General features: G+C 44.9%; 1 protein-coding gene across 1 annotated transcript in view; it reads left to right on the top strand.

Annotated features, from left to right (window-relative positions):
• gpat4 (glycerol-3-phosphate acyltransferase 4) overlaps window positions 1-23,177 on the top strand; it is a 111,239-nt gene that overhangs the window by 44,292 nt on the left and 43,770 nt on the right. Inside the window, exons 3-4 of the mRNA XM_078429008.1 lie at window positions 5,551-5,848; window positions 19,975-20,049. Coding sequence (XP_078285134.1) covers window positions 5,551-5,848; window positions 19,975-20,049 — 373 coding nt within the window. The remainder of the gene's footprint in view (window positions 1-5,550; window positions 5,849-19,974; window positions 20,050-23,177) is intronic.

Below are 23,177 nucleotides of genomic sequence, written 5' to 3'. Positions count from 1 at the left end.
ATGCGGCTGGTCCAGTTGAGTGCTAACATCTGGGATGTTGATGCTAATGCCATTTAATATCAAGGATAACATAGAAACATAGAAAATAGGTGCAGGAGTAGGCCATTCGGCCCTTCGAGCCTGCACCGCCATGCAATATGATCATGGCTGATCATCCAACTCAGTATCCTGTACCTGCCTTCTCTCCATACCCCCTGATCCCTTTAGCCACAAGGGCCACATCTAACTCCCTCTTAAATATAGCCAATGAACTGGCCTCAACTACCCTTTGTGGCAGAGAATTCCACAGATTCACCACTCTCTGTGTGAAAAAAAACTTTCTCATCTTGGTTCTAAAAGACCCCCCCCTTATCCTTAAACTGTGACCCCTTGTTCTGGACTTCCCCAACATCGGGAACATTCTTCCTGCATCTAGCCTGTCCAACCCCTTAAGGATTTTGTAAGTTTCTATAAGATCTCCCCTCAATCTTCTAAATTCCAGCGAGTACAAGCCGAGTCTATCCAGTCGTTCTTCATATGAAAGTCCTGCCATCCCAGGACTGCAGTGGATGGATGGATGGATAAGTGGATGGATTTTCTCTCGCTGGAGAAAATCATTGCCTGGCACTTTTGTGGCATAGATGTCACAGTGATAACATCATTGCCTGGCACTTTTGTGGCATAGATGTCACATTGGTGTCACCCCACCACTGGAATTCAACATTTTGGTCCATGCAAGGAGTTGAGGTGTGGTGTCATTTGGTCTTTGGGAGCCCCATCAGTAAGCAGGTACTTGGAGAATCAGAGCCAGTTAAAAACACTGTCGGTGACTCCTTCCATTGCTCTGCTGATTTATAGTAGGCTGATTGGATGGCAATTAGTCAGGTTGGATTTGTCAGTTCTTTTGTCAAACAGGTCAATTTCCCACATTGTCCAAGCCACATGACTGGCATAACTTGAATAGAGGCACAGTTGCGGAGTGCTGGTCTGATTACAGTGGGAATGCTCCTCGAGCCTTTGTTGTGTCAGCATTGAATTGAATTGGCTGAAGATGCTCCATCTTGTCTTCCTCCTGAGAGTCTCACCATTCTCCAAAGAGTGCAACACTGCACGCGATGTCAAGGAATGGGTGAGAGCACTGGATACCTCAAAGACTGGGACTATATCACATCTCATCTGGTGTGTGGCTGACCTCTGCTCCATCAGGCAAGCTGTTCCAGTACTATTCCAACACTAGTATCTACCAGAAAATGTGTAAAAATGCTTAGTTATTCACAAAATACAGAGCAAATTCAATCCAACTAATCAAAGGTTCAAAGGGTATTTTATTGTCACGTGTACCAGTTAAGGTAAAGTGATACTCGATTTACTGTGCAGCCTATCAAAATCTTGAACAAAATGATGGAAAATGTTAATCAACAGTTCTATCAAGCTCGACTATCTCGTAGATGGGCACAAAAAATTCCTTCAGAAGATGGGTCTCGATCTGAAACGTCACCTATTCCTTTTTTCCGGACATGCTGCCTGACAAGCTGAGTTACTCCAGCTTTTGTGTCTCTTTGGTGTAAACCAGCATTCCGACACAAGATTGGGGTTCTGTCAGGACAATATCGCCCCAGACCTCTACTTCAAACACGAGCCGAAGAAAGATATTCTAGGAGTGAGATGAGTGTGTTTGCCCTTGACATCAAGCCAATGTTAGACCAGGTGTGGCATCAAGGAGCTTTGTTAAAACAGGTTTGTACTGAGGCGCAGTGGTAGTGCAGCTACCTCATAGCACCAGAGATCCGGGATCAATCCTGACTACGGTGCTGTCTGCTCAGAGTTTACGTTCTCCCTGTGATCGTGTGGGTTTTCTCCGGCGTCCTAATTTTGGCTGAAATCACTGACAAGTCGGTAAGTACTTGAGAGTTTTGAACATCTTGTATGGGTTACTTAAAAACCAAGCATCACTGTAACAAGGCATAAACTCGATTTACTTCCAGTTTGCTAATGGCAATATTAAGAAATTTAATTTTTTAAGTGGTTAAGTGGATTTTTGTGAAAAGTGTGTGGGCATTCTTTGAAAATGTACGGGAGATACATATCTGGTTTCTGGGTTGCATATCTGGGTTTGGAGCCCACTTTAAATGTAATGGCTGATGGCCATAAACATCGCGAAATTCCCATGCTTACCTGACCGTCAAACTGTCGCCTCCAATCTACCTGTCAAATGTCCTGACGGTAAATAAATTGGTTAAACAAGCATTTTATGGTATTTTGAAATGACTTTACTTATTTTAATATAATGTGCTTCTAAATGCATCTAAGAGAACCTAGCAAACCTGGGGACAGCATGCGACAATAAGCAACGATACCTGGCGACAAGCCAGCTGTTACCGAGAAATTACACTCAGGATGATCTCTCAGCGACGCGCTGAGATCCACTACGATTCTTGGAAGACTCCTCACGATCATGCCCGCGACACCCGGCGAACTGTCGGCGACAGCCTAGTCACCGGCAGTCACCTTAAAATCGCCTAAAGTGGGACAGGCCCTTTAGATTGCAAGGGATCCAGGGAGAGCGAGTTAACTAGATACAGAATTGTAGACACAAGGAACTATAGATGCTGGAATCTTGCCTAGAAGACCAACTGCTGGAGTAACTCAGCGGGTCAGGCAGCATCTCTGAAGGACATGGACAGGCGACATTTCAGGTTGGGAGCCCTCTTCAGACTGATTGTTCTGGGGGAGAGAAAGCTGTACAAGAGGTGGGACTGGGACAAAGCCTGGCAAGTGATAGGTGGATATAGGTAAGAGGGATTTATTCACAAAATGCTGGAGTAACTCAGCAGGTCAGGCAGCATCTCAGGAGAGAAGGAATGGGTGACGTTTCGGGTCGAGACCCTTCTTCAGACTGATGTCGGGGGTGGGACAAAGGAAGGATATAGGTGGAGACAGGAAGATAGAGGGAGATCTGGGAAGGAGGAGGGGAAGGGAGGGACAGAGGAGCTATCTGAAGTTGGAGAAGTCGACGTTCATACCACCGGGCCGCAAACTGCCCAGGCGAAATATGAGGTGCTGCTCCTCCAATTTCCGGCGGGCCTCACTATGGCACTGGAGGAAGCCCATGACAGAGAGGTCAGACTGGGAATGGGAGGGGGAGTTGAAGTGCTGGGCCACCGGGAGATCAGTTGCGTTAATGCGGACCGAGCGCAGGTGTTGAGCGAAGCGATCGCCGAGCCTGCGCTTGGTTTCGCCGATATAAATAAGCTGACATCTAGAGCAGCAGATGCAATAGATGAGGTTGGAGGAGGTGCAGGTGAACCTCTGTCTCACCTGGAAAGACTGTTTGGGTCCTTTGATGGAGTTGAGGGGGGAGGTAAAGGGACAGGTGTTGCATCTTGTGCGGTTGCAAGGGAAAGTGCCCGGGGTTGGGGTGGTTTGGGTAGGAAGGGACGAGTGGACCAGGGAGTTGCGGAGGGAACGGTCTCTGCGGAATGCAGAGAGGGGAGGGGATGGGAAGATATGGCCAGTGGTGGGGTCCTGTTGTAGGTGACGGAAATATTGGTGGATGATATGTTGGATCCGCTGGCTGGTGGGGTGGAAGGTGAGAACGAGGGGGATCCTGTCCTTGTTGCTAGGTAAGAGGGATGTTTGATTGGCACATGGCTGGACAAAGATTCCAATTGTGGTTTCACCAACGACTTGTAAAGTTGTAACATGACATTCCAACCTCTTTACTCAATGTCCTTACTAATGAAGTACAATGCCTTCCTCACTACCTTGTATACTCACTCCCTCCGTAACTCCCTGGTCCACTCGTCCCTTCCTACCCAAACCACCCCAACCCCGGACACTTTCCCCTGCAACCGCACGAGATGCAACACCTGTCCCTTGACCTCCCCCCTCAACTCCATCCAAGGACCCAAACAGTCTTTCCAGGTGAGACAAAGGTTCACCTGCACCTCCTCCAACCTCATCTATTGCATCTGCTGCGCTAGATGTCAACTTATTTACATCGGCGAAACCAAGCGCAGGCTCGGCGATCGCTTCGCTCAACACCTGCGCTCGGTCCGCATTGACCAAACTGATCTCCTGGTGGCCGAGCACTTCAACTCCCCCTCCCATTCCCAGTCTGACCTTTCTGTCATGGGCCTCTTCCAGTGCCATAGTGAGGCCCACCGGAAATTGGAGGAACAGCACCTCATATTTCGCCTGGGCAGTTTGCAGCCCAGTGGTATGAACATCGACTTCTCCAACTTTAGATAGTTCCTCTGTCCCTCTCTTCCCCTTCTCCTCCCTCTATCTTCCTGTCTCCACCTATATCCTTCCTTTGTCCCGCCCCCCTGACATCAGTCTGAAGAAGGGTCTCGACCCAAAACGTCACCCATTCCTTCTCTCCTGAGATGCTGCCTGACCTGCTGAGTTACTCCAGCATTTTGTGAATAAATACCTTCGATTTGTACCAGCATTTGCAGTTATTTTCTTATACACCTTGTGTATCTGTGTCGCCATTTTCAGGGAATATGTACTTGTTCCTCTTAGGTGTCTCTGTTCTGCAACATTCCCCAGGGCCCTGCCATTTTCTGTGTACTGCCCTCGCTTATCTTCCCAAAGGTATCACTCAGCACTTATCTGAGTTAAATACTATGTAAAAATGACACAAAGTGCTGGGGTAACTCAGCGGGTCAGGCAGCATCTCTGGAGAGAAGGAATGGGTGACGCTTCGGGTCGAAACCCTTCTTTTTTGCATATCTTTTATTCATTGTTCTTTTTCTCTCTACATCATCGTCTATATCTCTCATTTCCCTTATCCCGAACCAGTCTGAAGAAAGGTCTCAACCCGAAACATCACCCATTCCTTCTCTCCAGAGATGCTGCCTGTCCCGCTGAGTTACTCCAGCTTTTTGTGTCTATCTGCGATTTACACCAGGATCTGCAGTTCCTTCCTACACACTCCAGCAATGTGGTCTGTTCTGAAATGTACTTTGAAATGTCCTAGAGAGCCGCTTGATGCAGGAGTATGTAGAGATGGGTTATAAATGTTGGCCTTGCCACTGATGTGCACATCTCAAAAGCATTGATGTCATGGTTAGTCTTGAATTTGATGTAGTCCACATTCACATGCCATGTTCCTCCTCACCGACCGGCAGGTGCACGCCTCAATTTAAGTTAAAACATTCAAAAGAACAAAGTGAAAAAGCGCGGAATCACGGAACCTCGGATGCTGGTTAACACACAGAAGGACACAGTGCTGGAGTAACTCAGCGGTTCAGGCAGCTTCCCTGGAGAACATGGATAGGTGATGTTTCGGGTCGAGACCCTGCTTCAGAATTAGAAATGCGTGGAATAAGGATACCAGAAATCCTTATTCTGTCTGAATAAGGGTCCTGACCCCAAAATGTCACCAATCCATGTTCTCCACTGATACTGCCTGACCCGCTGGGTTACTTCAGCACTTTGTCTTTTTGTGAAAAAGAGCAGATGTTATTTGCTCACCAGGTGGAGAGCTGCAAATGGCCATGCGGGTATATGTCGGGCAGAGGTTAGTCATCCTTCTCAATGGCAATGTTCTGTTTTCTGTTACAGGTATTATAGAGAAGGAGCCCACATCTCTGGAGGAGGAAATAAAGGAGATGAGACGGAGCGGGAGCAACAGAGCCCTGGACAGTCGAGAGTTTGAAATGTCTGATATCTTCTACTTCTGCAGGAAGGGTGTCGAGACCATTGTGGATGATGAAGTAACAAAGCGATTTTCCGCAGAGGAATTAGAGTCTTGGAATTTGATGACAAGAACAAATAATAACTTTCAATACATCAGCCTTCGTCTGACTATTCTCTGGGGACTGGGTGTTTTTGTACGATACTGCTTTCTACTTCCACTAAGGTGGGTATAACTGATGTGCTCCTGTTTCAAGTTGCTGCTGCTGGATTGAGACTTGTTCATGTAGCATTTGATGCTCCTGATATTTGGAAAAGTACATTCAGCAGAAAATGAACAGAATCTTTTGCAGCTTCTTGGAATTTCTCTTGGATTTTGGATAGTTTTTATATGAAACAACATATGCTCGACTTGTGTTTACTTCAGGATGTTTTGATTAGAAGTATATCCACCGTGTAGGTTGGATGGAAACACGGCCAACTAATGATCTCTGGAAAAACTTGTATATGTGGGCAATGGGTTGGAATGAGGAGCTTACTGCCCCACTATCCCCCACGCACATTTTCTGCATTCCTTTTCCATTCCATTTTGATGTCCACAGTATTCATTTCCTTTGTTGTAAGGTGGTCCAAAGTGTGTATCATTGAAAAACGCAACTGGCCCCTGTGGCTGTATGGTAAATACTATCCCAAAAGTTAAAGGCAAACCATGAAAAAAATTGTTTTATGATATGTTACTTGATAATTTTTCTTGAGTGGTTTGAAAGCTGACTAGATCAGACTGTTATAACATCCTAGATGCAAAGAGGATTATAGATCCTTTAGCAGGACAGGCAGCATCTCTGGCGAGAAGGAATGGGTGACGGTCTGAAGAAGGGTCTCGACCAGAAACATCACCCATTCCTTCTCTCCAGAGATGCTGCCTGTCCCGCTGAGTTACTCCAACATTTTGTGTCCATCTTCAGTTTAAACCAGCATCTGCAGTTCCTTCCGACATAGATCCTTTAGCATCCTCACATCCTAGATTAAAGCAGAAGATTAGAGCACATAAAGGGTGGTGAGTATATGGAATGAATTGCCAGAGGAAGTGGTTGAAGCAGGTACAGTAACAACATTTGAAAGACACTTCGATTGATACATGGTTAGGAAAGGATTAGAAGGATATTAAGATTAGAGGGAAGGGATTAGAGGTGGGACTAGCGTAGATGGGGCATCTTGGTTGGCATGGATAAGTTGGGCTGAAAGGTGTGTTGCCATGCTAAAAGCAGCTTTTTACCTGTTGAGACCCAGATTTCAGCAGAGGATAGATAAGACTTTAATACTCGCAATAAAAGCATGGATCACAAAGTGTATTCAGATTCCCATCCCCAGTGATAACCCCAGTGCACACCAGTACTGGAGCCGCGCAAAGTATTTGGTAGCTGCTACTTTTTCTTCAAAGAGAAAGTGGGTTGGGATTGGAAATGTAGCTTTGCATGGCAATCGGTGTTGGAAATGGATACTATATTGCTAACTGATTTAAGGTTAACCATTGCACAAAATGCCAAATGGCAAATACATGGTTGGAAAAGTTGGTGCGTTAATATTTATAATGACAAGAAGAAGGGTTTTAAAAGGCGTGCACACATTCATCGTTTTTTAATTTTAGACCTGGCCTGTAACTCAGGACCTGATCTCCCGTGGCTCGGTATCATCCCCATAGAGTTGGCGGCTGGTTCCTTAATAAAGGAATCCCAGCCAGTGGTGGCAGCCAGAAATGGCCAGCGGTGAGGCAACCAACATGAGGGATAACCCTACGTGGCCCCCCCGTACTTGGAAGTTGAAGATGCATGTATTTGTGACTGCTGGCAGGACCGATTACTGCATCGCCCTTGTGCCTGCAAAGCCCCATCCTCAAAATGAGGTCGATCTCTGTCATGGACACAAACTGCTGGAGTAACTCAGCAGGACAGGCAGCATCTTTGGAGAGAACGAATGGGTGATGTTTCGGGTCGAGACCCTTCTTCAGACTAAGAACCGGGGAAAAGGGGAACAAGAGATATAGACGGTGTAGAGAGATATAGAACAAATGAATGAAAGATTTATTCACAAAATGCTGGAGTAACTCAGCAGGTCAGGCAGCATCTCGGGATATGAAAGATATGCAAAATTGTAATGATGATAAAGGAAACAGGCCATTGATTAGGTGAGAACGAAAAGCTGGTGCGACTTGGGTGGGGGTGTGATGGAGAAAGAGGAAATGCAGGGGTTACTTGAAGTTAGAGAAATCAAAATTTATACCACTGGGTTGTAAGCTGCCCAAGTGAAATATGAGATGCTCTCATATTCTGTGGCAGAGCATTGAGCTGATTGAGAGATTTAGAATGAGTATAGCAATCAGCACAAGATATTACTGAGGCATCACGTCACAGGGCTGAGCCAGAGTGGTTTATTGTGCCAAACCAGGACAGGCACTGCACATGGGATGGCAGCCTCATGGAGGTGTCCAGCCACACCTAGTCATACATAGATGGTAGACAGTTGTGTGCACAAAACAGCAAAGAGTGCATGGAATATTCCACCGTGTCCCCCCAAGCAACAGATGAGATCAGAGCCCTGCAGTCCAGCCACACCTGGTCATGTGTAGATAGTAGAGGGTTAAGCACCTCATGGAAAGAGGTTGTTTCCAGAACGAGCACCTCAGTGATGGCCTTTCTGGACATTCAGCCGCATTACACTGGCCAAGTGCACCAGGTGAACAGGCCGTGCAGAGGCAGAACTCGAACTTTACCGCCAAGTCCGCGCTGACCAGCGACCACCCCGTACACTATGGCAGACACAAAATGCTGGAGTAACTCAGCGGGACAAAGCAGCATCTCTGGAGAGAAGGAGATGCTGCTTGTCCCGCTGAGTCATTCCAGCATTTTGTGTGGCTCCGATTTAGACCATCATCTGCAGTTCTTTCCTACCCCGTACACTACCCTACACACTAGGGACAACTTACAATTTACAGAGACCAATTAACCTACAAACCTGTACATCTTTCGAGTTTGGGAGACCTGGGGAAAACCCACACTGTCACAGGGAGAACGTACAAACTCCGTACAGACTGCATCCGTAGTCAGGATCGAACCCAGGTGTCTGGCACTGTAAAGCAGTAACTGCCGCCCAAATCTGCCAACTTTGGGTTTTGCTTGCACCACTCGGCTACACAGCTTTGGATTTAACATGGATAAAAGATAGTATAGAGCCACAACATCACAGCGCTAGAGACCTGGGAATGATCCTGACCTCGGGTTCTGTCTGTGTGACAGCAACTATCTTTGGCCTGAAATGCTGAGTGGCTGATCTGTCTTACTGTTTTCCTGAAGAATTACTTGAAATTAACCTATCTTAAACCAAGTTGGTAATCAAACAAAGGCAAGGATACTGGATGATACTGACCTGCCAGTATTTCTCTGAGTTGCTGATCATTGCTCTCTGGAACTAACAGCCCATCTAGTCGTTCCACAATTAGCATCGCTGTTCCAATCATTCCAAAGAGGAAGAAAGATTCTAAGGGGAGTAGGAGGCAACCGTGGCTGACAAGGGAAGTTAGGGATGGAATAAAACTAACAGAAAAGATGTACAACGTAGCATAGAGTAGCGGGAAGCCAGAGGATTAGGAACCTTTGAAAGGACAACAGAAGGTAACAAAACGGGCAATACGGGCTGAAAAGATGAAGTACAAAGCTGGCCAAGAATATAAAGAAGGACAGTAAAATCTTCTTTAGGTTTGTTAAGAGAATAAGATTAGTAAAGACAAATGTGGGTCCGTTGAAGGCAGAAATGGGTGAAATTATTATGGATAACAAGGAAATGGCAGAAGAGTTGAAAAGATACTTCGGATCTGTCTTCACTAAGGAAGACACCAACAATCTCACAGGTACTAGAGGAGAGAGGATCTAGGAAGACAGAGGAACTGAAAGAAATTTTCATTAGGCGAGAAATAGTATTGGGTAGACTGATGGGACTGAAGGCCGATAAATCGCCAGGGCCTGATGGTCTGCATCCCAGGGTACTCAAGGAGGTGGCTCTAGAAATCGTGCACGCATTGGTGATTATTTTCCAATGTTCAATAGATTCAGGATCAGTTCCTGTGGATTGGAGGGTAGCTAATGTTATCCCACTTTTCGAGAAAGGAGCGAGAGAGAAAACGGGGAATTATAGACGTTAGCCTGACGGTGGTGGGAAGATGCTGGAATCAATTATTAAAGAGGTAGTAACGGCACATTTGGATAGCAGTAAAAGGATTGGTCCAAATCAGCATGGATTTATGAGGGGGAAATCCTGCTTAATTAATCTTCTGGAATTTTTTGAGGATGTGACAAGTAAAATGGATGAAAGAGAGCCAGTGGATGTAGTGTATCTTGACTTTCATAAAGCCTTTGATAAGGTTCCACACAGGAGGTTGGTGAGCAAAATTAGAGCACATAGTATTGGGGGTAGGGTATTGACATGGACAGAGAATTGGTTGGCAAACAGGAAGCAAAGAGTAGGAAATGAACGGGTTCTTTTCAGCATGGTAGGCAGTGAATGCCGCAAGGCTTGGTGCTGGGGCCGCAACTATTTACAATATATATTAATGATTTGGATGATGGAATTAGAAGTATCACTAGCAAGTTTGCAAATACACAAAGCTGGGTGGCTTTGTGAACTGCGAAGAGGATGTTAGGAGGATGTTAGGAGGTTGCAGGGTGCCTTGGACAGGTTGAGTGAGTGGGCATGGCAGATGCAGTATAATGTAGATAAATGTGAGGTTATCCACTTTGGCGGCAAAAACAAGGAGGCAGATTATTATCTCAATGGTGTCAGATCAGGTAAAGGGGAAGTGCAACGAGACATGGGTGTCCTTGTACACCAGTCACTGAAAGTAAGCTTGCAGGTACAGCAGGAAGTGAAGAAAGCTAATGGCATGTTGGCCTTCATAATGAGAGGATTTGAGTATAGGAGCAAAGTGGTCCTTCTGCAGATGTATAGGGCCCTGGTGAGACCACATCTGGAGTATTATGTGCAGTTTTGGTCTCCTAATTTGGGAAAGGACGTCCTTGCTATTGAGGCAGTGCAGCGTAAGTTCATGAGGTTAATCCCTGGGATGGCGGGACTGTCACATGAGGAAAGATTGGAAAGACTGGGCTTGTATTCACTGGAGTTTAGAAGGATGAGAGGGAATCTTATAGAGACGTATAAAATTATAAAAGGAGTGGACAAACTAGATGCAGGAAAAATGTTCCCAATGTTGGCACAGGTTACTGATTGTGGATGATCAGCCATGATCACAATGAATGGCGGTGCTGGCTCAAAGGGCCAAATGGCCTCCTCCTGCACCTATTTTCTATGTTTCTAATCCAATTCCAATCCAATTCCATATCTATTCCTCAGTGCAGAAATGTGCCTGAGCACATCATGTACAGAGAGTGGTATAAATGAAACTTGGCTAATTGCTGTCAATTGGCTAATTTTCTCAATTGTCGGAAAGCACTACTGACAGCACCATTAAACAATACTTGCTCATTGATCTTTAGACTAAAGAAACAATGTGGAAACTTCTGCCCACTGAGTCTCCACTGGCCCTTCTGCCCACTGACCTGCTATCACCCCATACACCAACACTAGGGACAATTTACAGAGGCCAATTAACCCACTAGCCTGTATGTCTTTGGGGTGTGGTAGAAAACCGGAGCACCTGGAGAAAACCCACACGTTCACAGGGAGAATGTACAAACTCCGTACAGACTGCACCTGTAGTCAGGATTGAACCCAGGTCTCTGGAGCTGTAAAATAGTAGCTCTACCACTGTGCCACCGTGCCGCCGATATCTGCTAACCTTTGAGTTTTGCTTGCACCACACAGCTACATAACTTTGGATTTAACATGGGTGAAAGATAGTGCAGTGGTGCAGCAGGTAGAGCCGCTGTATCACAGCGCTAGAGACATGGGTACGATCCTGACCTCGGGTGCTGTCTGTGTGAAGATTACACATTTTCCCTGTGACTGCGTGGGTTTCCTCCGAGTGCTCCGGTTTCCTCCCACATCCCAAAGACGTGGGCTAGTAGGTTAATTGGCCGCTGTAATTATCCCCAGTGTGTAGGGAGTGGATGCAAAAGTGGGATAACATAGAACTAGTGTGTGTAAGAAGGAACTGCAGAAGGTGGTTTAAATCGAAGATAGACACAAAAAGCTGGAGAAACTCAGCAGGACAGGCAGCATCTCTGGAGAGAAGGAATGGGTGACGTTTCAGGTCGAGACCCTTCTTCAGACCCTGATCGGTAGTCAGTGTGGACTCGGTGGGATGAAGAGCCTGTTTCCATGCTGTAGTTTTCAATCAATCAAAATCAAATTCCCGAGGGGAGGTGAGAGCAGTTTTGTTTGATATCAAGGGAGATTTGACTGGGTGTGGCAACAAGGAGCCTTAGTAAAATTAAAGTATATGGAAATTAAGGATTAAACTCCATTGATTAAAGTCTCATCTTGCATAAAGATAGATGGAGATCAACCCTGGACACTGGTGTGAGATAATGCTTGGAGGGACACGTATGTCCATCCATCTTCCTGGAGGGCTCGTATGTCCATCCATCTTCCTGGAGGGCTCGTATGTCCATCCATCTTCCTGGAGGGCTCGTATGTCCATCCATCTTCCTGGAGGGCTCGTATGTCCATCCATCTTCCTGGAGGGCTCGTATGTCCATCCATCTTCCTGGAGGGCTCGTATGTCCATCCATCTTTAGTTGCTTCGTTATAAGTTCACATGTGGAGATGTTTGTAGGAACATCACTGGCATTGCTCCATTCCTTCGATAAAGGAGTGTTACCATGCTCCAAGATTTGAGCAACATTCAGGCCGGGTCTGGTAAGTGTCAAGTCACATTAGTGCTCTTGGAGTGGTAGGTAAGAGAGAGAGTCAAAGCACATCGCATGAGGTTCAGCTGCATAGTACTGCTGAATTCCCCCTGCCAACAACATGAGACTCACAATTCACCACCCACTTGTTTTAGTCACATTAATATTTGCAGTTAAAAGAACGATTCAGATGCTGGAGATAGACACAAAATGTTGGAGTAACGCTGTGGGACAGGCAGCATCTCTGGAGAGAAGAAATAGGTGATGTTTCAGGTCAAGACCCTTCTTCATGGTCGCGACCCTCCTAGTCTCTCCAGAGATGCTGCCTGTCCCGCTGAGTTACTCCAGCAATTTGTGTCTACCTTTGGTTTAAACCAGCTTCTGCAGTTCCTTTCTACACAGATTCAGATGCTAGATATACCGGGGCCAGTGATTGCCTGCTGACTGTTGAAAGCTTTGGCGCCATTCACAAGGCGGGAGTTTGGAGTACAATCCCCTTTCCTGCATGTGTGCAGCTTCAAAAATATGTGCCATGCATTCGACATGGAGACGGGACAAGGCCATTCTGTACTTCAGCCTCTGACGCCCAACATTCAACACCAATCTGACATTCTACATCAGCACCATTTTCGTGACAGCCGTAGAATCACACGGCACAGAAACATATCCTCGATCTTCCATGTTCATGATGACTTTTGAGGATCTATTTTTTATTAATTACATTTTCCCGACCTTGGCTGTAGCCTTCAAGGCTCCTCATGTGCTCATTTGCTTATTCCTAAAACATTGCGAATTTCTGCCTCGATCAAGCCTGGGATAGTGTGTTCCAGATCCTTCCATCTTCGGGTGAAAAAAATGTCCCTCAGATCCTCTCCCTTTAACTTGAACTTAAGGATAGCGGAGTGAGGGGGTATGGGGAGAAGGCAGGAACGGGGTACTGATTGAGAATGATCAGCCATGATCGCATTGAATGGCGGTGCTGGCTCGAAGGGCTGAATGGCCTACTCCTGCACCTATTGTCTATTGTCTATTGTCTATTGTCTATTGTCTATTGCCCTTTGGTTTTATGCAACCGAACACAGGAAAATAGCTTCTTGATGTGCCTCATATACATATGCTATTGGTAAAAGTTTATTATTTACCTCTTGCCCCAATTTTACATACCTCAATTAGCTTCCCAAGGAAGGAGATCCTAAACTAGGATCTAGCCAAAATCTAGCCAAAATTTCAAACATAACACTCCATTCCAAACAACATTCTGGTATATCTCCTTTGTACTTCTTCACTCAAGCAAATCCTTTCTAAAATACGGCGCAGCAGAACTGTACACTGTACCCCATCACTGGCCAAGGTCCTATCGAAAAGACAGACAGGTGGGCAGAGGGGGTGGGGTAACTCTGTTGGTAAGGAATGAGATTCAGTCCCTTGCGAGGGGTGACATCGAATCAGGAGATGTAAAGTCAGTATGGATAGAACTGAGGAATTGTAAGGGTAAAAAGACCTTAATGGAAGTTTTCTACAGGCCCCCAGCCTGAATATAGGGTGCAAGGTGAATCAAGAGTTAAAATTGGCATGTAGCAAAGGTAATGGGAGATTTCAACATGCAGGTAGACTGGGAAAATCAGGTTGGTACTGGACCCCAAAAAAGGGAGTTTGTGGAATGCCTCTGTGATGGATTCTTAAAACAGCTTGTACTGGAGCCCACCAGGGAGAAGGCAATTCTGGATTTAATGTTGTGTAGTGAACCAGATTTGATAAGGGAACTCAAAGTAAAGGAGCCATTAGGAGGTAGTGACCATAAAATGATGTTTTAATCTACAATTTGCGAAGAAGAAGGGAAAATCGGAAGTGTCAGTATTACAGTTGAGCAAAGGGGACTATGGAGGCATGAGAGAGGAGCTGGCCAGAGATGACTGGAAAGAGACCCTAGCAGAGATGACAGTGGAACAACAATGGCAGGTATTTCTGGGAATAATATAGAAGGTACAGGATCAGTTCATTCCAACGAGGAAGAAAGATCCTAAGAGGCGACCGTGGCTGACAAGGGAAGTCAAGGACAGTATAAAAATAAAAGAGAAGAAGTATAACATAGCAAAGATGAGCGGGGAGCCAGAGGATTGGGAAACTTTTAAAGAGCAACAGAAGACAACTAAAAAGGCAATATGGGGAGAAGAGATGAGGTACGAAGTTAAGCTAGCCAATAATATAAAGGAGGATAGTAAAAGCTTCTTTAGGAATGTGAAGAGGAAAAAATTAGTTAAGACAAATGTGGGTCCCTTGAAGACAGAAACAGGTGAATTTATTATGGGGAACAAGGAAATGGCAGACGAGTTGAACAGACAATTTGGTTCTGTATTCACTAAGGAAGACACAACAATCTCCCAGATGTATTAGGGGACAGAGGTCCTAGGGTGACGGAGGAACTGAAGGAAATTCACATTAGGCAGGAAATGGTGTTGGTAGACTGATGGGACTGAAGGCTGATAAATCCCCAGGGCCTGATGGTCTGCATCCCAGGGTACTTAAGGAGGTGGCTCTAGAAATTGTGGACGCATTGGTGAACATTTTCCAATGTTCGATAGATTCAGGATCAGTTCCTGTGGATTGGAGGGTAACTAATGTTAGTTAATGTTACTAATGTTTAAGAAAGGAGGGAGAGAGAAAACGGAATTATCGACCAGTTAGCCTGACATCAGTGGTGGGGAAGATGCTGGAGTCAATTATAAAAGATGAAATAGCAGCACATTTGGAAAGCAATAACAGGATTGTTCCGAGTCAGCATGGAAGGGGAAAAAAATCCTGCTTGACTAATTTTCTGGAATGTTTTGAGGATGTAACTATGAAAATGGACAAGGGAGAGCCAGTGGATGTAGTGTACCTGGACTTTCAGAAAGCCTTTGATCAGGTTCCACATAGGAGATTAGTGAGCAAAATTAGAGCACATGGTATTGGGAGTAGGGAACTGATGGATAGAAAATTGGTTGGCAGACAGGAAACAAAGTGTAGGTATTAATGGGTCGCTTTCAGAATGGCAGGCAGTGACTAGTGGGGTACCGCAAGGCTCGGTGCTGAGACCACAGCTAATTACAATATACATTAATGATTTAGATGAAGGGATTAAAAGTAACATTAGCAAATTTGCATTTGATGCAAAGCTGGGTGGTAGTGAACTGTTAGGAGGATGCTATGAGGATGCTGGGTGACTTGGACAGGTTGGGTGAGTGGGCAGATGCATGGCAGATGCAGTTTAATGTGGATAAGTGTGAGGTTATCCACTTTGGTGGCAAGAACAGGAACGCAGATTATTATCTGAATGGTGTCAAGTTAGGAAAAGGGGAAATACAACAAGATCTGGGTGTCCATGTACATCAGTCACTGAAAGTAAGCATGTAGGTACAGCAGGCAGTGAAGAAAGCTAATTGCATGTTGGCCTTCATAACAAGAGGAGTTGAGTATGGGAGCAAAGAGGTCCTTCTGTGGTTGTACAGGGCCCTGGTGAAACCACTCCTGGAGTATTGTGTCCAAATTTGAGGAAGGACATTCTTACTATTGAAGTAGTGCAGCATAGGTTCACGAGGTTAATTCCCGGGACGGCAGGACTGTCATATGTTGAAAGAATGGAGCGACTGGGCTTGTATACACTGGAGTTTAGGATGAGAGGGGATCTTATTGAAACATATTAGATTATTAAGGGGTTGGACACACTAGAGGCAGGAAACATGTTCCCAATGTTGGGGGAGTCCAGAACCAGGGGCCACAGTTTAAGAATAAGGGGTAGACCATTGAGAACAGAGATGAATAAAAACTTTTTCACCCAGAGAGTTGTGAATCTGTGGAATTCTCTGCCTCAGAGGGCAGTGGAGGCCGATTCTCTGGATGCTTTCAAGAGAGAGTTAGATAGAGCTCTTAATGATAGCGGAGTCAAGGGAGATGGGGAGTAGGAAGGATTGGGGTACTGATTGTGGATGATCAGCCATGATCACATTGAATGGCGGTGCTGGCTCGAAGGGCCGAATGGCCTACTCTTGCACCTATTGTCTATTGTGATAATCAGCCAGACTTTTTTATTCTATGCTCAAGCTATGTATGTTGCCTTCATCATCTTACCCCACTATGCTGCCATTTGCAGAAGGGATCACTATTCCTCAAACCCCCAACTCCCTCCAGAGGTCTATCATCCACTGTGTATACCCCAGCTTTATCCATCCTCCTAAAATGCATCACCTCACACTCATCAAGATGAAATGCACTATTATACTGCTCATCATGCACACTGATCAATGACGTGCAGTCGTTCAAGACTGCCCCCCCTCACGATCAACATTGCCATTGCTATTCCTACCCCCTATGCTGATATCTAACTTGTTAATACATATGGCCCAGCTCCAATCCCTGTAGCACACCATTGGGCACAGGCTTCCAGTCACAAAAAACAACCCATTTGCTGATCGCTTGCACTCGGCCTGCCACAGCCTACTGGATCTGCCATTCGCTAACCATTTTAATTCCCTTTCCCATTCAAATACTGACCTTTTTGTTCAGGGCCTCCTCCATTGCCAGAGTGAGACCACACACAAACTGGATGAACAACATCAATTTGTATTCTGCTTGGGTAGCTTACAATCCAACAGTATGAACATTTAGTGTAGGAAGGAACTGCAGATGCTGGTTTAAATCGAAGACAGACTGAAGAAAGTCTCGACCTGAAATGTCACCCATTCCTTCTCTCCAGAGATGCTGCCTGTCCCGCTGAGTTACTCCAGTATTTTGTGTCTATCTTCAGTATGAACATATTCTTCAATTTTAGGTGACAAACTGCAGTAGAAGGTGGTTGAGGCAGATAATATAAAAGCATTTAAAAGACACTTGGATGGGTACACGGATAGGAAAGTTTTAGAGGGGTGTGGACCAGACATAAGCAAATGAGACTAGCTCAGCTTGGGGTAACTTGGACGAGTTGGGCTGAAGGGCATTTTCCGTTCCTTATGACAATAAAAAAGGGAAATACTCCTCCTCACCTGCTTGAGGGCAATCGGTGTGTCAGTCGGTACATCCACTGGTCTGTGTTGAGAATATCCCCCAGGCTCTCCTAACCGATGCTCCTTCAGTCATAAAGCCCACTACATCCTGAACACAGCTGTGACAAACCCAACCATTATTATTTGCTGGTTTACACACATGCTCTATCTTCTTTCTCTTTATAATTTTTTTTGGTCATTGTGTCATAGAGTGATACAGTGTGGAAACAGGCCCTTTGGCCCAACTTGCCCACACCATTCGAACCAACTTGTCCCAGCTGCACTACCACCTGCCTGCGTTTGGTCCATATCCCTCCAAACTTGTCCTATCCATTGCACTTGTCTAACTGTTTCTTAAACGTTGGGATAGTCCCAGACTCAACTACCTCCTCCGACAGCTTGTTCCATACATCCACCACCCTTTGTGTGAAAATGTTACCCCTCAGGTTCCTATTAAATCTTTTTTTCTTCACCTTGAACCTATGTCCTCTGGTCCTCGATTCCCCAACTCTGGGCAAGAGACTCTGTGCAACTACCCGATTTATTCCTCTCATGCTTTTATACACATAAGTATACACAAAAGGTCACCCATTTCTAGTTTCTAAAATTTCCCTATTCTACCACTAATCTTTGCGACATTTTATGCTTTTTCTTTTATTTCAGTTTGACACCATCCTGAACTTATTTAGTTATCCACACATGGTGCATCCACCTTGCACAGCTTTCCTTCTATGGAATATATCCTGGAATGTGAAATATCTGCTTAAATGCTTTTCATTGCCGATCCCCCTGAGCTATTTTTCCCAGTGTCCTTAGCCAGCCATGTCCACTTGCCACTGAAATCGCCTTTATTTAACATTAAGATCGAGTTGCAGATTTGTTTTTCTCACTAGCAAACTGAATTTGAAATTCTATAATGCTCTGATCATTTCTGTGGGGATCCATTATTAGTAGGTCATTAATCTATCCTATTCTGTTCCATAACATCAAATCTATGATTGCTTCCCCAAAGTATTGCAAAAAAAAAAGCCTTTCATACCTGTTCCCTGAACTTGTCTTCAAATTAGCCCCTGTCCATTTGAATTGTCAAATCTACATTGCAATATATCTCCTACAAGCTGCCAATATTTCTAGATTTATGCCCGTGTTTCTGTGAGTGGGCTTGATGAGCCCTCAGACGTAATCCTAACACTTTCCATTGTGTAGATAGATAGTAGTGGCACAAACTGGGCAGCACAACAGTGCCATAGCAGGTAGAGCTGCCACAAAGCACCAGACACCCAGGGTCGATCCTAATTTAGGGTGCTGTCTGTGTGGAGTTTGCACATTCTCCTTGTGATCACGTGGGTTTCCTCCGGGTGCTCTGGTTTACTCCCACATCTCAAAGGTGTGCAAGTTTGCAGGTTAATCGGCCTCTGTGGGAGTGGATGAGAAAATGGGATAACATAGAACTAGGGGAGTGGAATGGAATGTTTGATTTATTTGTTCCTTTGTTTGAAAGGAATTTTGCTTAAAATTCTGCAAGAACCCTGGAATTGAATTTCACAGCCTCGGTTTCTCCCACGGTCAGTTATCATTGACATTTAATCTTTGTCCTTGTGCTGTTACTCTATCTGCTCAGATACTGGACAACAACCTGTTTCTGTCCTCCCTGTGATAAACACAAAATGCTGGAGTAACTCAGCAGGACAGGCAGCATCTCTGGATCGCTGGCAGCAGTCTGAAGAAGGGTCTTGACCCAAAATGTCACCCATTCCTTCTGTCCAGAGATGCTGCCTGTCTGTCCCACTGATTTACTCCAGCATTTTGTGTCTGTCTTTGGTGTAAAGCAGCATCTGCAGTCCCTTCCTACACACTCTATCCCTGTCTCGCCTGATGTCAGCACCCATCCAGTAGGACCAACGTGTTAAATAGATTGCTTTTTTTTCCATGAGTGGAAGTAACTTAAACTTAAAACTTTAAAAAAGTAGATTTGTATGTCTGTACCTATTTTTGATTTTTCCTGTGATCATTATTTTAGATTTGGTGAAATAGCATTTATCACAATCATACTTAAGAGTCTGAGAGTGCACTGGCCATTACACTGACTGATTACATGTTCTGTGACGTTATTAAAGTGGTTACATTACCTATAATCTGTGCTAAACTGATACATGTTCAGGTTTAACTTCTGAGCTAGCTGTAAGTGAAACAACTAGTTTTCTTGCGGCTCTGATGCCCTTTTTGTTTCTTTAATGTTCTATCTTTTGGTCTGTAATCTTATGGCCTTTAATTTTGCTTATTTTTCAGTTACTTTGTCACTGATATTTAAAGCAACTTGGTGCCTCTGGTGCTGACAGCTCACTAAATCGGCCGATGTTTCTGAAAAGGTCCACTCACTGGGTGACTGGGCTCAGAAGGATGTGAACAAGAAATGTACAGAGAGATAATTATGTCTGTTTGAAACTGCTAAAATCTAATTGCAATATGTTTTTCAGGGTTACCCTGGCTGTGACTGGCATTAGCTTGTTGGTGATTGGGACAACCATTGTGGGATATTTACCAAATGGATGGTAAGAGTGCCATTTTCATTGTTAACAATATGGGCATTTGTAGATCTGTTCGCACTCCAGTATTCAATACTTTTGTCAATATTATGTTGTTGTTGCTTCAAATTTTTGGGGAATGGTTGCACGATGGTTAAATTAATGGACTGGTAATCTAGTTTAGTTTAGAGATACAGCACGGAATGAGGCCCTTCGGCCCACCGAGTCCGAACCAACCAGTGATCCCCGCACATTAACACTATCCGACACACATCAGACACAATTTAAATTTCTACCAAGCCAATTAACCTACAAACCTGCACATCTTTGGAGTGTGGGAGGAAACCGGAGCACCCAGGGAAAACCCATGTGGTCACAGGGAGAACGTACAAACTCCAGACAAACAGCACCCGCGGTTAGGATCCAACCTGGGTCTCTGGCGCTGGAAGGCAGCAACTCTACTGCTGCGCCATCGTGCCGCCCGGTAGAGGTGTAAACAAATGGCTGGACAATGCATGGGGTCAGATGGGGAAGAATTTGACACGTGTTTTCTGAGGCAATATGTAGGAAGTCCTAATCGATACGGGTTCTACTTGACCTTATCTTAGGGACTGAGGAAGAGCAAATGATAACAATGTCTGTGGAGGAACCCCGACTATAGTTCGGGAAGCTTCAAGGGAAGTTTTTAGAAAATACTGAGGGATAGGATTTATGTTCACTTGGAAATGGCAGGGAATGAATAGGAGGAATCAACGTGAATTTGTGCAGGGGAAGATCATGTTGCACAAATCTGTATCTTTTGAGAACGTAACTGAGAAAAGTGATGAAGGCAGAGGGATGCCTGTGGACTTGAGTAAGGTTTTTGACAAGGTCCAATGTGGTGGACATGTACAGAATGTTAAGGTACAAGGGAATCAGATGTGTGCAAGACTGGATCCAAGGCTGGCTTACTGTAAGCAGAGGGAGTGGTCGATGGGTGTTTCTATGGCTAGAAATCTGTAACAAGTGGTGTACTGCAGGGATGGTACCCATACCCTCTCTCCAGAGATGCTACCTATCCCGCTGAGTTACTCCAGCATTTTGTGTCTACCGATTTAAACCAGCATCTGCAGTTCTTTCCTGCACAGTTGTTAGGGATTGAATTGGCTTGGTTTATAAAATCATAAATCCGACGTGAAGGCAGCGGGGATGTGGGGAACAAATGTAAGCCTGCAGAAATAGAGTATGGGTGCAGGTGATAGAGCAGAAAATGAGATCTCGAGGGGTAGGTTTATCACACAGTGGTGTTTATCTGGAATGAATGGCTAGAGGAGGTGGGCGAGGCAAATGCAATTACAACATTTAAAAGATGCTGAGACTGGTACTTGGATGGAAAGGTTTAGAGAGATACAGGCCGAATATGGACTGAAAGGAGAGTGCAGATGGTCATCACGGTTAGCATGAAGGAGTTAGGTCTAATGGGCCCATATCTGCGCTGTACGTTTCTGGGATTTGTCATGATCTTGCGTTTAATTCCTATCACTGTTGCTGGAGCTATTTAATTTGGTTAAAACCCTTCCGGTTAGAAACATAGAAAATAGGTGCAGGAGGAGGCCATTCGGCCCTTCGGCCCTTCGAGCCAGCACCGCCATTCATTGTGATCATGCCTGATCATCCACAATCAGTAACCTGTGCCCAACTTCTCCCCATATCCCTTGATTCCACTAGCCCCCAGAGATCTATCTAACTCTCTCTTAAATTCATCCACTGATTTGGCCTCCACTGCCCAATGTGGCAGAGAATTCCACAAATTCACAACTCTCTGGGTGAAAAAGTTCCTTCTCACCTCAGTTTTAAATGGTCTCCCCTTTATTCTAAGACTGTGGCCCCTGGTTCTGGACTCCCCCAACATTGGGAACATTTTTCCTGCATCTAACTTGTCCAGTCCTTTTATAATTTTATATGTCTCTATAAGATCCTTTCTCATCCTTCTAAACTCCAGTGAATACAAGGCTAGTCTTTTAAATCTTTCCTCATATGTCAGTCCGCCATCCCAGGGATCAATTTCGTGAACCTACGCTGCACTGCCTCAATTACAAGGATATTCTTCCTCAAATTAGGAGACCAAAACTGTACATAATACTCCAGATGTGGTCTTATCAGGGCCCTATACAACTGCAGAAGAACCTCTTTACTCCTATACTGAAATTCTCTCGTTATGAAGGCCAACATGCCATTAGCTTGCTTCACTGCCTGCTGTACCTGCATGCCAACTTTCAGTGACTGGTGTACAAGGACACCCAGGTCTCGCTGCACCTCCCCCTTACCTAACCTGACACCATTGCGATAATACTCTGCCTCCTTGTTTTTGCCGCCAAAGTGGATAACCTCACATTTATCTACATTATACTGCATCTGCCCACTCACTCAACCTGTCCAGGTCACCCTGCAACCTCCTAACATCCTCTTGGCAGTTCACACTGCCACCCAGCTTTGTGTCATCTGCAAACTTGCTAGTGTTACTTCTAATTCCTTCATCCAAATCATTAATATATATGGTAAACAGTTGCGGCCCCAACACCGAGCCTTGCGGCACTCCATCCGCCACTGCCTGCCATTCTGAAAAGGACCTGTTTATTCCTACTCTTTGCTTCCTGTCTGCCAATCAATTTTCTATCCATGTCAATGCCCTTTCCCCAATGCCCTTCCTGAATCTAGTTCAGAGAGATAATGTCCTGTGGTTATTGAGTTATCTGTTGTTTTAACTTCCCTTTCTTATCCAACATTCTCAGGTCAATAGATATTTGGGGTGAATTATTCAAATTGTGTTTGGCTAAGGGATGTAATGCTCGGCTGCCTGACACATGCACATTTTACTGCTTCATAATAACATTACAAAGATCTTTTAATTCATCAATTTCTTGTTAACTCCAAATGCAACAACTTGCAATTATATGCAATTATATAACAGCTTTACCATAATAAAACACTTCCAAATGATTCACAGAACTTAGCTGACCCAGGACTAATTCTGAATTGAGTACATAATCTCATTGAATCTACTGTTTTAGAGGAGATTATTACAATTTTATTGTAAAAGTTTGAAAGGGAATTGTTATTTTCTTATTCTCCAGACCACCAGTTATGTCTACTGCCTTGTATTAATCTTGCTTTCC

This window comes from Rhinoraja longicauda, chromosome 36 (assembly GCF_053455715.1).
Source record: "Rhinoraja longicauda isolate Sanriku21f chromosome 36, sRhiLon1.1, whole genome shotgun sequence".
NCBI lineage: Eukaryota > Metazoa > Chordata > Chondrichthyes > Rajiformes > Arhynchobatidae > Rhinoraja > Rhinoraja longicauda.
The sequence above is the reverse complement of the archived record's forward strand: the minus strand, read 5'-3'. Positions and strand labels throughout refer to the sequence as shown.